Source organism: Mobula birostris, chromosome 22 (assembly GCF_030028105.1).
Source record: "Mobula birostris isolate sMobBir1 chromosome 22, sMobBir1.hap1, whole genome shotgun sequence".
Lineage (NCBI taxonomy): Eukaryota > Metazoa > Chordata > Chondrichthyes > Myliobatiformes > Myliobatidae > Mobula > Mobula birostris.
In genome coordinates this window covers 51,782,397-51,797,353 of record NC_092391.1, presented here as the reverse complement: position 1 = coordinate 51,797,353, position 14,957 = coordinate 51,782,397, and the positions used below count along the sequence as shown (strand labels likewise).

General features: G+C 42.2%; 1 protein-coding gene across 2 annotated transcripts in view; it reads left to right on the top strand.

Moving 5' to 3' along the window:
- The window catches only part of dnah10 (dynein axonemal heavy chain 10), a 283,837-nt gene that overhangs the window by 29,251 nt on the left and 239,629 nt on the right, over positions 1–14,957 (top strand). For both annotated transcript variants that reach the window (XM_072240729.1, XM_072240730.1), the window contains 3 exons: positions 3,898–4,055; positions 6,105–6,335; positions 10,897–11,087. In XM_072240729.1, coding sequence (XP_072096830.1) covers positions 3,898–4,055; positions 6,105–6,335; positions 10,897–11,087 — 580 coding nt within the window. The remainder of the gene's footprint in view (positions 1–3,897; positions 4,056–6,104; positions 6,336–10,896; positions 11,088–14,957) is intronic.

Here is a 14,957-nt window from a genome sequence, read left to right as displayed (position 1 = left end):
GAGTGATACGACATGGAAATAGAGTTTTCCATTTTGTCAAGTTCCATATCTCAGCTGGTCCTATTGCTTACGTTTGGCCCATATTCCTCTAAACCAGGAGTTCCTAACCTGTTTTATGCCACAGACCCCAACCATTAACCAAGGGAACCCTGGCTTTTCTATCAATGTACTTTTTCAAAAGTCTTTTTAAGCATTGTAATTGTACCCGTATCTATCACTTCCTCTGGCAGCTTGTTCCATGTACCCGTCACCCTCTGTGTGGAAAAATTTGCCCTCACGTTGGCTTTAAATCTTTCTCCTCTCACCTTAAATCTATGCCCTGTAGTTTTAAACGTCCTTACCCTGGGAAAACTCCTGTGACCATACACTTGTCTATGCCCCTTGTGATTTTATATACGTACCAATCTAAGCTCACCTCTCAGTCTTTTATACTCGAAGGCCTGTCTAGTCTCTCCTTTAACTCAAGCCCTCCAGTCTCATAACATTCTTGTGAATCTTTTCAGCACCCTTTCCAGCTTAATCACATCCTTCCATAGCTGGGTGGCCGGAAATGCCTCAGCATTGTCTTGTACATCCGTAACATGAATGTCAATACTCAATGTCAGCAAGACTGGAGGAAACCGGAGGCCCATGAACCAGTCTTCACTGGAGGTTGAAAGGTGGAGAAGGTCGGCTTTAACACCCACGATGTTGTTATTTTGAAGGACCTGTCCTAGGCTCAGTACGTATCTGTATGGTAGCACATCTGTTTCTTTCGGAGTTTGCAAAGATTCAGCATGATATCTAAAACCTTGACAAACTTAAATAGATGTGTGGTGGAGAGTATATTGACTGGCTGCATCGTTGCCTGGTATGGAAACACCAATACCCTTGAACGGAAAATCCTACAAAAAGTAGTGGATGCAGCCCAGTCCATCATGGGTAAAGCCCACCCCGCCATTGGGCACATCTACGTGAAGCATTGACGCAGGAAAGCAGCGTCTACCATCGGGGCCCCCACTACCCAGGACATGCTCTCTTCTGGCTGCTGCCATTAGGAAGAAGGTACAGGAGCCTCAGGACTCACCCCACCAGGTTTAACATCAGTTATTACCCCTCAACTATCAGGCTTCTGAACCGGGGGGGATAACTTTACTCAACTTCACTTGCCCCATCATTGAAGTTCCCACAAGACGTACTTTCAAGGACTCTTCATCTCATGTTCTCAATATTTATTGCTTATTTATTTATATCATTATTTCTTTCTTTTTGTGTTTGCATAATCTGTTGTCTTTTGCACACTGGTCGAACTCCCATACTGGTGTGGTCTTCCATTGATTCTGTTATGGTGGTTATTCTATTATGGACTTATTCAATATGCTTGCAAGAAAGTGAACCTTAGGGTTGTATATGGTGACACACATGTACTATGATAAATTTACTTTGGGGCCGGCTGGTGGCGCAATGACATCAGTTCCAGACCCGGGAGCGGAGGTTCCCGGGTTCAAAACCAGTTGGGTCCGCCCCCGAGCACGCTTTCCATCCGTGCCGGGTTGAGTGTCGAGAGCGCAACTCGACCTCATAAAACAAAGGGAAAATACTGCGAAAATGTCTGTGTGAGGAGTGGCGTGCCACACAGTCTCTCTGTCTCACTCCGCGCCTTGGAAAAAGCCATGAAAAAATCCATCATCACGGGCACGCAGACACACACGCGCACGCGCGCATACGCGGACGCACAGACTCACACGCACGCAGGCACACACCAAAAAAAAATTACTTTGAACTTTAACATGACATCCTATCCCATAAATTCAATATTCTGATTGCTGAATGGAACTGTGCCAACCCCCGTTCTTCAACATCTTGTCTACCTGTATTCTACTTTCAGAGAACTATATATTTGTATTTGTCGATGCACTAAATCCCTCTGTTCTGTAGTCTCCACGGGCCCTATTGTTTACTGTGTAAGTCCTTGCCCTGGTTTAACTTCCCAAAATACAACACTTCACACTTGTCTGAATTCTCTCTGCCATTCCTTTGGCCACTTCCCCAATTGATCTAATTCCTGCTGCAAAGTTAGATAACTTTCTTCACAGTCTATCATACCGCTGATTTTGTCTACTAACTCCGCCAGCTACATTCTCATCCAGATCATTAATGTATATGATAAACAACAGTGGGCATATGCAATCAATCAGTTTCCGTGACATACTGCATATTTCTGTCCTTCAATCTGAAAACAGCTCTGACTCCTTCCACTAAGCCAATTTTGTATCCGTTTGGCAGGAAGGAGTCAAAGGGTGGTGGGGCTGTTTTCAGATTCCTGAATCACAAGTAATCTAATCAGGATCAGCCTTCTATGTGGGACTTTGTCAGCCACCTTTCCTTTATCAATCCTCTTGGTCATTCCTTAAAAAAAACAGTAGGATTTGTGAGATACAGTTTCTCATTCACGTGCCATGCTGACTATCCCTAATCATTTCCCATGCTGGTAGAACCTGTCTCCTAATTCCCTCCATTAGCTTTACTACCACTGTTAGCTTTTCCTTGCAGCCCTTAACAGTGGGAGCACAGGGAGATCATTGATATTTCATTAAGACTCTACACCAGGACTGTTAGTGTAGAGATGACAAGTGACATTGGTCAGGTCTGACACAGGCATAAAGGAGACAAATTACCTAAAGGAAGACATGGAAGAGTCAAATCAGGAAGCACTTCTTCAAACAAGGGATGGGGGAAGTTTGGGGTACTTTCACCAGGCAACTACAGGATCAATTGAGAACTAAGAGCCTGAGGTGTTGGTGTTGGTTGGTGTTCTTTTGAGTTAGTGTGGGGAATAAAGGGAGGGTGCACAAAATGTGGTGTTTAGCACTGAGATCAGAGCTGAATTTCTCTCCATGGCTTTTAACTGAGTTACTGAGGGCTTGTGATAACCTTTCACTTGCAACGAAATCAGAATCAGGTTTATTATCACTGACATATCTCATGTGTCATGAAATTTGTTGTTTTGTGGCAGCAATACAGTGGAATACATACAGTAAAGTATACTATAAATTACAATATATTATTGAATCATTCAGTTTCTATCTTCAGGTTCCTGTAACTCCTCCCAGACAATAGTAATGAGAAGAGGGCATATCCCAGTTGGAATTGCTCCTTAACGATGAATGCTACCTTCCTGAGTCATCGCCTCTTGAAGATGACTTGAGGGTAGAGAGGGTTGTGCCTGTGATGGAACTGGCTGAGTTTACAACCCTCTACAGCTCCTTGCAATCCTGTGCCTTGGATTATTCATAACCGAGCTGTGATACAATGAATCAAATGCTCTCCACTGTACATCTGTAGAAATTTGAAGGGTTTTTTTGGTGACATACCAGATCTCAAACTCCTAACAAAGTAGAGTCACTGGTTTGCTTCTTTGTGATTGAGTCAATATGTTGGGCCAAGGACAGATCCTCTGAGATATATACATCCAGGAACTTAAACCAGTTAACCCTGTCCATTGCTGACCCATGAGTGTATGTTCTCCCAACCTCTTCTTCCTGAAGTCCACAATCATTTTCTTATTCTTGCTGATGTTGAATGCGAGATCGATGTTGTGACACCACTCAACCTGCCGATATATCGCAAATTAGTTGTGGTTAATGTAATAAATGCTTCCCATAGCCCATCAGTTTGCCCCTGAACTAAGAGTTTAGGTTATAATAAAGCACTGAGCAGAGAGATACTGATGCCTTTTCTATTTTGAGTAGAATTTGTATTTGTGGTACAAACCTAGATCTTATGCCAACCAAGCAAATATGTCTCCTTCATTAGTACTGACCCAATTTCTCCCTCCATAGATGCTGCCTGACCTGCACAGTATTTCCAGCATCTCCAGAGTTTGCTTTTGAAATGTTTACCTTTTCTTTTCGCCAGGTGAAATCAAACTTGAGATGCCTCCAATTGACCTTGATGCAGATTTGGACCAATTTGCTTTTGATCCAATTATAAGGGAAATGCTAGAACAGAGTATCATGAACTGGCAGGTGCAAATCACTACAGCTCTTGAAGAGCAGCTGACAAGGACACCCCAGGTACCTTCAGTTACCATCCAAGTTCATCTTAATATTGCTGGAAGGTTTTAAATGAACACTTCTGAAATCATAAAACTCTTTTTATAACACTGTCTGGTTCTATTGCTAGACATCCCTTGTCATCAGTCTGTTCTGTAGATTCCAACAGTGGTGTTATTAATATTCTCTGATCACAAATCTCACCTTTTGGTACAATTCTTTTCCAGAGATACTCATGTTTATTTGGTATCATGTCATCTCTTTTTAGTCTGTTTTCTTTGTCCCTCTCTCTGACATCAGTAGTGGGTAAGTTACTGGTGAGGATCCTGAGGGACAGGATCGATCAACATTTGGATAGGTGAAGTCTAGTCGGGGTAGTCAGATGGATTTGTGCATGGGAAATCATATCTGACAAATCTTGTAAGAATTTTTCAAAGAGGGTAACCAAAAGATAGAGGACGGTAGCACAGTGGACTACAGCAAGGCTTTTGACTTTATCCTGGCAGTTTGGAAATATAGATCATGTGGGATTCAGGAAGAGCTAGCTAGTTGGATTCATAATTGGCTCAATGGTAAGAAGCTGAGAGGGATGCTTGAAGGTTGTTTCTCAGACTCAGGTTTATATGTGCTGAGTGCTGTGCTTCAAGGGTTGGTGTTGGAACCTTCATCAATCATTACTTATATAAACACAGTAGGGTAGTGGTTAGCATAACACTTTATAGTACCAGTGACCCAGGTTCAATTCCTGTCACTGCCTGTAAGGAGTTTATATATTCTCCCCAAGATGGCATGGGTTTCCTCCTGGTGCTCTGGTTTCCTTGCACAGTGCAAAGATGTACTGGTTGGTAAGTTAATTGGTCATTGTAAGTTGTCCTGTGATTAGGCTAGGGTTAAATTGGGAGTTGCTGGTGGTGCAGCGCGAAGGGACGGAAAGACGTGTTCTGTGCTGCATCTCAATAAGTAAATACATTGAATTATTTGTGGATGAAACTCAAATTAGTGGTATTGTAAACAATGAAGAAAGATTACCTGGAGATCTTAATCATTCGAGGACTGGCAAATGGCTTTCAATTCAGATAAATGTGAAGTATTGTAGTTTGGGAAGTCAAACCAGAGTAGAACTTTCCAGTGAATGGTTGGATCCTGGGGAGTGTTATGGAACAGAGGGACCTAGGAGTATAAGTACATAGTTCACTGAAAGTGGTTTCACTGTAGACAGGATGACAAAAAGACGCTTGGCATGCTAGCCTTCATCAGTTAGAGCACTGAGTACAGGAGCTGGGACATTATGTTGCAGTTGTGCAACTTTGGTAAGACCAGGGACCATGTGCAGAGAGATTGGTTTACTTTAATTGGCATGTTGGATGGCATTGACATTGTGGGCTGAAGGGCCTGTTCCTCTCTTGTACTGTCCTGTGAAAGCCAATGTGTAGTTACAGCAGATGATTAAGAGGACAGACGATTATGGAAATAAAGAAGCCTTATTTGCAAATGTATAGGGCCTAGGTAAGAGAACACCACAAATATCTTGTGTAGTTTTGGTCAACTAACCAAAGAAAGGAAGTAGAGGGAATGCAGCAAAATTTTGCTGGATTGGCTTCAGACATGGGTGGGGGGGGGGGGAAACGACAAATGGTCGACTTCTGCTCTCATGTTTTAACCACAGTCTGTGTTAACATACAGTATTACTACCAATACTTCCTGCACTGTATTTGTACTCTCTGCTGTTGATGTTAACTTCTTCAGCACCCCCACTGTGAAGCATTACATTCCCTACCCTCAATGTTGGCCATGTACTCTCCTCTGTCACTATATAGTTACAAGAATTCCTTTGTGGCGTAAGCAACATTTTCTAATCATTAAATGCAGTAACAAGTAATGATTGATGATTATAAAGACCTTTAGCTTGGTAATGTTAAAGACAGATAATTTTGTAAATTACCCATGCTGCCATATGGTTCTATCTTCAGTGGTTTGATTACTTTTACTCTGTGAGAAGTGCAAGTTCTGATATTATCTTGTGAAGATAAAGTGGAAAAAAAATGCTGTTTTATCTAAACACTTCCTTAGGGCAACGGTCCGCTGGCTGAAATAGATTTCTGGCGCGAACGTAATGCTACTCTCAGTGCTCTAAGTGAACAGCTCAAACTGCCTGTGGTGAAGCGGATTGTCAACTTTGTAGGCAAATCTGACCAGAGTTTAATCCAGAACTTCAATTTAATCATTGCTGATCTCACCAAGTACCATGTGGAAGCTGCAGACAATGTCAGGTTCCTTTCAACACTGGAACGGCATTTTAAGGTAAAGGGAAAATAAGGTTTTTGTACATCAAGTAGACACATGACTCAGTTGATAATAAAGCTGTAAAAATGACTGTACCAAAGACTCACGATAAATAAAGAACAGAAGTATTTCTTCCTGTGAGAACACATGTGCAAGACTCTTCTGCAGGACCAATGGTAAAACTTCACTTGGTCTCCTTGTTCATCAAGAATCTGCAACAGTTGTTTGGACAGTTTTGGCATTTGTTGAGCTGAACTGACTCTAGCTCTCCACTTAGAACATAGAACAGTGCAGCACAGGACTGGGCCCTTGGTCCATGATGTTGTCCAAACTTATACAACTTCTCCTCTTAGCTAATATTCTCTAATTTAGGCAATATTCTGGTGAATCTCTAAAGCCCTCTCCTGTAAAGCATTGACCATAAATGTGCACAGTATTCCAAATATGACCTAACCAATATTTTAATATTTGTACGTCAGAACTCTGTCCTTCATCACTGACTCATGAAACCAGTCATGGACAATGGTAGAGGCAAAACACTTGAATAAATAGCTCCATCCACACAAAGATCTGAATGCCACTGTGGCACAATATTGATTTGTTAGGTGTTAAGGCCATAAGACAGGAGAAGAATTCGGTCATTCAGGCCAATATTCACCATTTAATAAAGGAAAGAATGGCCTTTATAATTGCATGTATTTGGACAACAAATGGTGACGCTAGAACTTCCATTTATCTAGCATCTAACAAATCAATGCTCTATATTTTGCCCATCTCCAAAGAATATAGATTTATTTCTTTGGACTTTAGAAAAATGAAGTATGATGTTATTAAGGAGATAGAAAATGCATGTCAAAATAGCGATGTTACAATAGTCATGGGGGCTTCAATATCCAGGTAGATTGGGAAAATCACAGATTGGTGCTGGATTCCAGGAGAAGGAATTTCCAGAGTGCCTATGGGATGGCTTTTTAGAGCAGCTCATGGTCGAGCCCATCAAGGGATCAACTATTCTGGATTGGGTGTTGTGCAATGAACTGGATTTGATCAGTGAGCTTAAGGTAAAAGAGCCTTTAGGGGCAAGTGATGGTAATATGAGCAAACTCACCCTGAAATTTGAGAAGGTGAAGCTAAAATTGGATGTATCAGTCAGTCTCAGTCTCAGTCTCCCTTTCTCTCCCCCTCCCTCCCTCTCCCCTCTCTCTCTCCCCCTCCCTCCCTCCCCATCTCTCTCTCTCTCTCCCTCCCTCGTTCTCAATTCCATAAGATGATGATGGTTCCTTTCAGTCAGTTAGTGGGGTGGGACACCCCACTCTTCAGAAAGGAACAGCGTGTGCATGAATGGATTTTAGGTGAGTAGGGAGTTGCATAGGTCCGGACCCACCCTCTTGACATCCCCTCCCTGATCCAGTGGAATGGTGGGGTCCAAGACAGCTGGGGGATGTTCTGTTGCAGTGAATGGCCAGACCAAGCTTCGATGCAAGGGATGCCCTTTCCGCGCTTCACGGCATGTTTGCTATATGGCCATTGACCCTACGAGAGGGTTCATCCGCCCTTTGACAGGTGTTGTTTTTCGTCCTGCAGGCTGTCTAGCCACCCCCCTCACCAGGCAAGCCTGGTGGGGGAGCGGTTTAGTCGCCGACCACCTGATCATGCAACAAGTAGTACTGGGTTACATGGTACCAGCAGCACTCAGACGAGTGACCTGACCAGTAGTGTGATGTATCAGTATTACAGTGGAGTAAAAGGAAATACAGAGGCATGGGAGAGGAGTTGGCCAGAATTGATTGGAAAAGAATATGGGCAAGGATGATGGTAGAACAGCAAAAGCTGGAATTTTGGGAAGCAATTCAGAAGGCACAGCATATATAGACATCGCAAAGAGGAAGAAGTATTCTAAAGGAAAGATGACACAATTGTGGCTAACGAGAGAAGTCAATGTCAACATAAAAGCCAAAGGGAGGGCTTATAACAGAGCAAAATTTAGTGGGAAGTTAGAGGATTGTGAAGAACCAACAGAAGGCAACTAAAAAAAGTCATTAAAAAGGTAAAGATGAAATACAAAAGTAAGCTAGCCAGTAACATTTAAGAGGATAACCAAAGTTTCTTCAGATACATCAAGTGTAAGAGCGAGGTGGGATTGGATATCGGACCGCTGGAAAATGATGCTGAAGAGGTAGTAATGGGGAACAAGGAAATGGCGGATGAACTGTATAAGTATTTTGCATCAATCTTCACTGTGGAAGACACTAACAGGATGCTGGAAGTTCGAGAGTGTCAGGGGTCATGAAGTGTGTGAAGTTACTTTAACTAGAGAGAAGGTTCTTGGGAAATTGAAAGGTCTGAAGGTAGATAAGTCACCTGGACCAGATGTTGTACACCCCAGTGTTCTGAAAGAGGTGGTTGAAGAGATTGTGGAGACATTAGTAATGATCTTTCAAGAATCACTAGATTCTGGAATGGTTCTGGAAGACTGGAAAATTTCAAATGTTACTCCACTCTTCAAGAGGGGAGAGAAGCAGAAGAAAGGAAAGTATAGGCCAGTTAGTCTGACCTCAGTGGTTGGGAAGAGTTGGAGTTGATTGTTAAGGATGTGTTTTTGGGGTACTTGGATGCACATGATAAAATAGGCTGTAGTCAGCTTGGTTTTCTCAAGGGAAAATCTTGCCCTACAGATCTGTTGGAATTCTTTGAAGAAATAACAAGCAGGATAGACAAAAGAGAATCAGTTGATGTTTTGTACTTGGATTTTCAGAAGACCTTTGACAAAGTGGCATATATGAGGTTGCTTAACAAGCTACGAGCCCATGGTATTACAGGAAAGATTCTAGCATGGATAAAACAGTGGCTGATTGGCAGGAGGCAAAGAGTGGGAATAAAGAGAGCCTTTTCTGGCTGGCTGCTAGTGACTAGTTGTGTTCCACAGCAGTCTATGTTGGGACTGATTCTTTTCATGTTATATGTTCATGATTTGGATGGTGGAATTGATGGTTTTGTTGCAAAGTTTGCAGACAATTTGAAGACAGGTGGAGGAGCAGGTAGTTTTGAGGAAGTAGAGAGGCTACAGAAGGATTTAGATTAGGAGAATAGGCAAAGAAATGGCAGATGCAATACAGCGTCGGGAAGTATATGATCATGCACTTTGTTAGAAAAATGAAAGGATTGACTATTTTCTAAATGGAGGGAAAATACAAAAAACTGAGACGCAAGGGGACTTGGGAGTCCTTGTGCAGGATTCCCGAAAGGCTAATTTGCAGATTGAGTCTGTGGTGAGGAAGGTAAATGTAATATTAGCATTCATTTCAAGAGAACTAGAACATAAAAGCAAGGGTATAATGTTGATACTTTATAAAGCACTAGTGAGGCCTTACTTGTGTGAGCAGCTTTGGGTCCCTTATCTTAGAAAGGATGTGCTGAAACTGGTGAGGGTTCAAAGGAGGTTCACGAAAATGATTCCAGGATTGAATGGTATGTCATATGAAGAGTGTTTGATGGCTCTGGTCCAGTATTCACTGGAATTCAGAAGAATGAGGGGTGGCCTCATTGAAACTTATCGAATGGTGAAAGGCCATGATAGTGTGGATGTGGAGAGGATGTTTCTTCTGGTGGAAGAATCTAGGACCAAAGGATACAGCTTCAGAATAGAGAGGCATCCTTTTACAACAGAGATGAGGAGAAATTTCTTTAGCCAGAAAGTGGTGAATCTGTGGAATTCTTTGCCACAGGCAGCTGTGGAGTCCAAGTCTATATGTATGTTTAAGGCAGTGATTGATAGATTCTTGATTGGTCAGGGTATGAAGGGATACAGGGAGAAGGCAAGAAATTGGGACTGAGAGGAAAATTGGATCAGCCATGATGAAATGGTGGTGCAGGCTCGATGGGCCAAATGGCCTAATTCTCCTCCTATATCTTACATTCTTATCAAAACATAGAAGATCCTTGGGGCATTGCAAGGAAGATATTGAGTTGTTTCCACTAGTGGGAAAATCTTGAACAAGAGGACACAGTTACAATATTAGGAGGTAGTCATTTAAAAATGAGGTGCATGGGAACTTCTTGCAAAAGGTGTTATATTTCTGGAATGCCCAAAGATTCTTTTCATTCTTTATTGGAGTCATGCAGCATAGAAACAGGTCCGCTGACCCAAATTGTCTTTGCTACTGTTTCTATTTCTTTCATCTGTTTTCAATTTTAGCATCCTCCCTGGAGCGGCATGGTAGTGAAGTGGTTAGCACAGTGCTTTCCAGTATAGCGGACCCAGATTCAATTCTCACCACTGTCTGAAAGGAGTTCGTATGTTCTCCCCGTGACTGTGTGGGTTTTCTCTGGGTGCTCTGGTTGTTTCCCACAGTCCAAAGATGTAATGGTTGGTAGGTTAATTGGTCGTTGTAAATTGTCCCATGATTAGGCCTTGATTAAATCGGGGTTGTTGGGGGTGAGGTTCGAAGGGCTAGAAGGCCTATTCCATGCTGTACCTCAGTAAATAAAAAAAGTCATGTGCCATATTCAGCGAGTAATGTTCAGTTTTATTTTCTTGTTTACAAAATGAAGACTTTTAACATGTATCCCTGTGTATTAGAATCTTTCACAAGGAACAAGATTTCAAGTTGTCTTGGATACAATCCCTTCCATGATGAATGCCTTAAGGATGGTTTGGATTATTTCTCGCCATTACAACAAAGATGAACGAATGGTGCCCCTTATGGAGAGGATTGCATGGGAGATTTCAGAGAGAGTTTGCAAAGTTATCAACGTACGGAACATATTTAAGTATGTGCTATCAGTTGATTTTGAACTTCCTACTTATTTGTCAGGTGGTGGGGTGGAGATGCGTCTCTATCAAGGAGGTGTAAGGCATTCATTCCCTCTGCTAGCGTGCAGGTCAGGTCACTCTTGGGGAAGGTGTAGCACCTGCTTAGCACCCCCCCCCCCCCGAAGCCACAAGAACAGGTGGGGGATGGTCATATGAGCAGCTGGTGCATATCACAAGCCATGGTTAGGGTTAGGGTTACTCTGAAGAGTATTGACAATGGCTGGGATCATCCATCTTGTGAAGACACTGCCCAGAAGAAGGCGATGTTAAACTACTTCTGTAGAAAAATCTGCCAAGAACGGTCACGGTCATGGAAAGACCTTGATCACCTACATGATACGACATGGCATATAATGATGATGATGACTTATTTGTAGAAACACCTATTCATACTTATTGAATAGATGCCTGACTGTGCCCCTGTCTCAGCTCGTGCTGCTGAAACTAACAGTCATGCTTTTTCCCCTGCTGAATCGATGATTCCTGCTTGTTCCTAATTGGAATTCTTCATTCTGTCCTCTAAAAGGAAAGAGAACCAAGCACTAACCAACTCCGGACACTCTTTAAGCAATGCCACATTATTAAACTGTCCTTTTATCAGTACCAATTCCTGCACGGTTTCACTGCTTCAAATCACAGTAATCACCAGCTCTACTACACTCATTATGGTTTAAAACTCTTTCACTTTTTTCACCACTACTCCTTTCACTCCACTTAAAGACCTCTGTGCTCTCCAGTTCTGGCCTCTTGATTTTCCCTGGACTTAATTGATCTGCTGTTGCTGATCATGACAGTGGTACCCAAAGTTTGCATCTCCTTCCCTAAAACTTTCTACCTTGCCACTTAATTTCCTTTCCTTTTCCATCTCTTTTGTCCAAGGTTTTGATCATCTGTCCTCGCACTTATTTTTTATTTTATTTGTTGAAATACAGCACGAAATTGGTTCTTCCAGCCCTTCGAACCACCCTGCCCAGCAGTTCCCCAATTTTAACCCTAGTCTAATCACAGAACAATTTACAATGACCAACTGATCTCCTAACTGGTATGTCTTTAGGCTGTGGGAGGAAACCGCAGGACCCAGATGAAACCCATATGGTCATGGGGAAAACGTACAAACTTTTTACAGGCAGCAACTATGCTACCATGCCACACTTTGTGGTTTGGCATCAATTTTTTGCTAATAATGCACTTGTGGAAAAAATTTTGAGATGCTTCTGCAACTTTAAAGGTGCTATTTAAATGCGAAGAGATCGTAAACCAGCGGGTTGTTGTTATGTCTCCCGCCCGCTGTGAAAATGGGGGACACCTCCCTCTCCCTTGCCAGGGAGAGAGAGAATCTGTGATTTGTGGAATTTTGGATGAAATGTGAAGCTTTTGGGGTAGCTTTGGTCTGTGTCTTTGCTATTGCTTAGCACACGCTTGGGCTTGGTGATGGTACCGAAGCACGTTTTATTTTGCTGGTGGCGGGAGGGGAATTGTTGCTTGCTGCCACTTACGCGTGGGAGGGGGGAGCTGGGGGGGGACTTTGGGGTTCTCACGTTTAACTGTCGTTCATTCTTTGGGGTATTCTCTGTTTTCGTGGATGTTTGCGAAGAAGAAGCATTTTATGATGTATGCTATATACATTTCTCTGATATTAAACTTAACCTTTGAATCTTTGAAATGCTAGTTGTTTTTGGAGGTGGGTGTTTGCACCTTTTAGAGATGCTTTTACATAATAGTAGAAAACTGCATTCATGTGGTGCCTTTGTCCTACTTGCTATCAAAGAAGGATAGTTGTGTATCAGCTGAATCTCTTCTATTAACCAATGAGCATGTTACATTAAGAAGGATGTAGATACAATATATAGATATATGAACATGACATTGACCCACACATCACAAATAGAAACAGCTGTAGTCCTCGTGGCCTTTTGGGCCTGCTCCACATTTCATTAAGTTGTATAACTGACTCTCCTTTATTAACAAGTGAGCAGTTAGATTGAAAAGAATCTATGATTCTGTAGCTGTAATGAACATGAAATTGACCTTCACATCAGAGATGTGATGTGATGCCTCTTGCCTAAAAAGAATGTACTGATGTTGGAGAGGGTTCAAAGCAGGTTCAAGAAAATCATTCTGCAATTGAAAGGCATATCATATGAGGAGAGTTTGATGGCTCTGGGCCTCTATTCAATTGAATTCAGAAGAATGAGGGTGGATCTCATTGAATTCTATTGAATATTGAAAGGTCTCAAAGAGTGGATGTGGGAGGATGTTTCCTATAGTGGGGAAGTCTAAGGCCAGAGGACATGGCATCAGATTAGAGGGGCATCCTTTTAGAACAAAAATGAGGTAGAATTTCTTTAGCCAGGAAGTGGTGAATCTGTGGAATATTGTTGCTATAGATGGCTGTGGAGACCAAGTCATCAGGTATATTTAAGGCAGAGGTTGATAGATTCTTGATTAGTCAGGGCATGAAGGGGTATGGGGAAGAAAGTAGGAGATTGGGACTGAGAGGGAAATGGATCAGTCGTGATGAAATGGCGGAGCAGACTCAATGGGCCAAATGGCCTAATTCTGCTTCTATATCTTATGGTCTTATAGTCTAAATAGAAATAGTAGTAGCCCTTTTGGCTTTTTGAGCCTGCTCCACACTTCATTAAGACTGACTGATCTTTTACCTTGATACCATTTTCTTCCCAAATCAAGGTACTGCTTTATTTTTCTGATAGCCAGAAACCTGTGAATGCGTCCAAATGCTGGAGCTGCATTGTGGGTTGTGTAGAACCACAACCCTGTGAGTGGTGAAGTTCCTTTTCATTTTATCTTAAATGGCTGACCCATTGTGTGCAATCAGGGCCATAATTGCTGGTGGGACCTGAGTTATATCCTGACCTCTGGTGCTGTTTGTATGGAAGCTGTGCGTTCTCCCTACACGTCATGGTTTGCCTCAGGGTCCCAAATATTTGCTGTAACCTGTCCTGGGTGTAGGTGGCTGGAGAATCAGGCAGGGTTTGACTAGGGTTTGTAAAAGAATTGTTAACAGGGAGTGAGAGAAATGGAACAGTCTGAAAACTGGCATACATACAATGGGCTGAATGGCCTCACTGTGCCACTAAAATATTATGTAAACGTGAACATTTGAGACTGTGAGCCCAGGTTCTAGACTCCCAAATGAGGGAAACCATTCTCCCTGTGGAGAACTTTGTATGTTTTGATGAGGTTTCCTTTCAAAGAATCAGAATCCCACCATCCATGCCAATTCTGGTTTCCAGCACTTGGACCATTCCCTTCTATACCTTGCCAATTCAAGTGCTCACCCAGATAACATTTTAAATGTTGTGAGAAATTCTGCCTCCACCACCTATTCAAGCAGGGTATTCTGCAAAATATTATCCCTCTGATCCCTTTTAAAGCTCTTATCCAATAACCTAAAGCTACCATAAGATTTGGCCCATTTGCTCACAATATTCCAAATGAGGCCTCACCAGTGCCTTATAAAGCCTCAACATTACATCCTTGCTTTTATATTCTCTCCTAGGTGATTCTAAATAACCTAGAGAATTCAAAGTTATTAGAGTAACATAAAGTCACCGAGGCTGTTCTAAGGACAGGTTTAGAATTCTCAGTCTCTTCTCATGTCATCCAGGAAATAGTCTGGAGTACCATATCCACACTCCTTTGGAAATAGAATTGGTTTATTATTGTCACATGTACTGAGATAAAGTGAAAAGCTTGTCTTGCATTCTGTTCGTCAGATCAATTCATTACATGTTGCAGTGAGGCAGTACAAGGGAAAACAATGACAGAATGCAGAATAAAGTGTTGCAGTTATAACAAAAGTG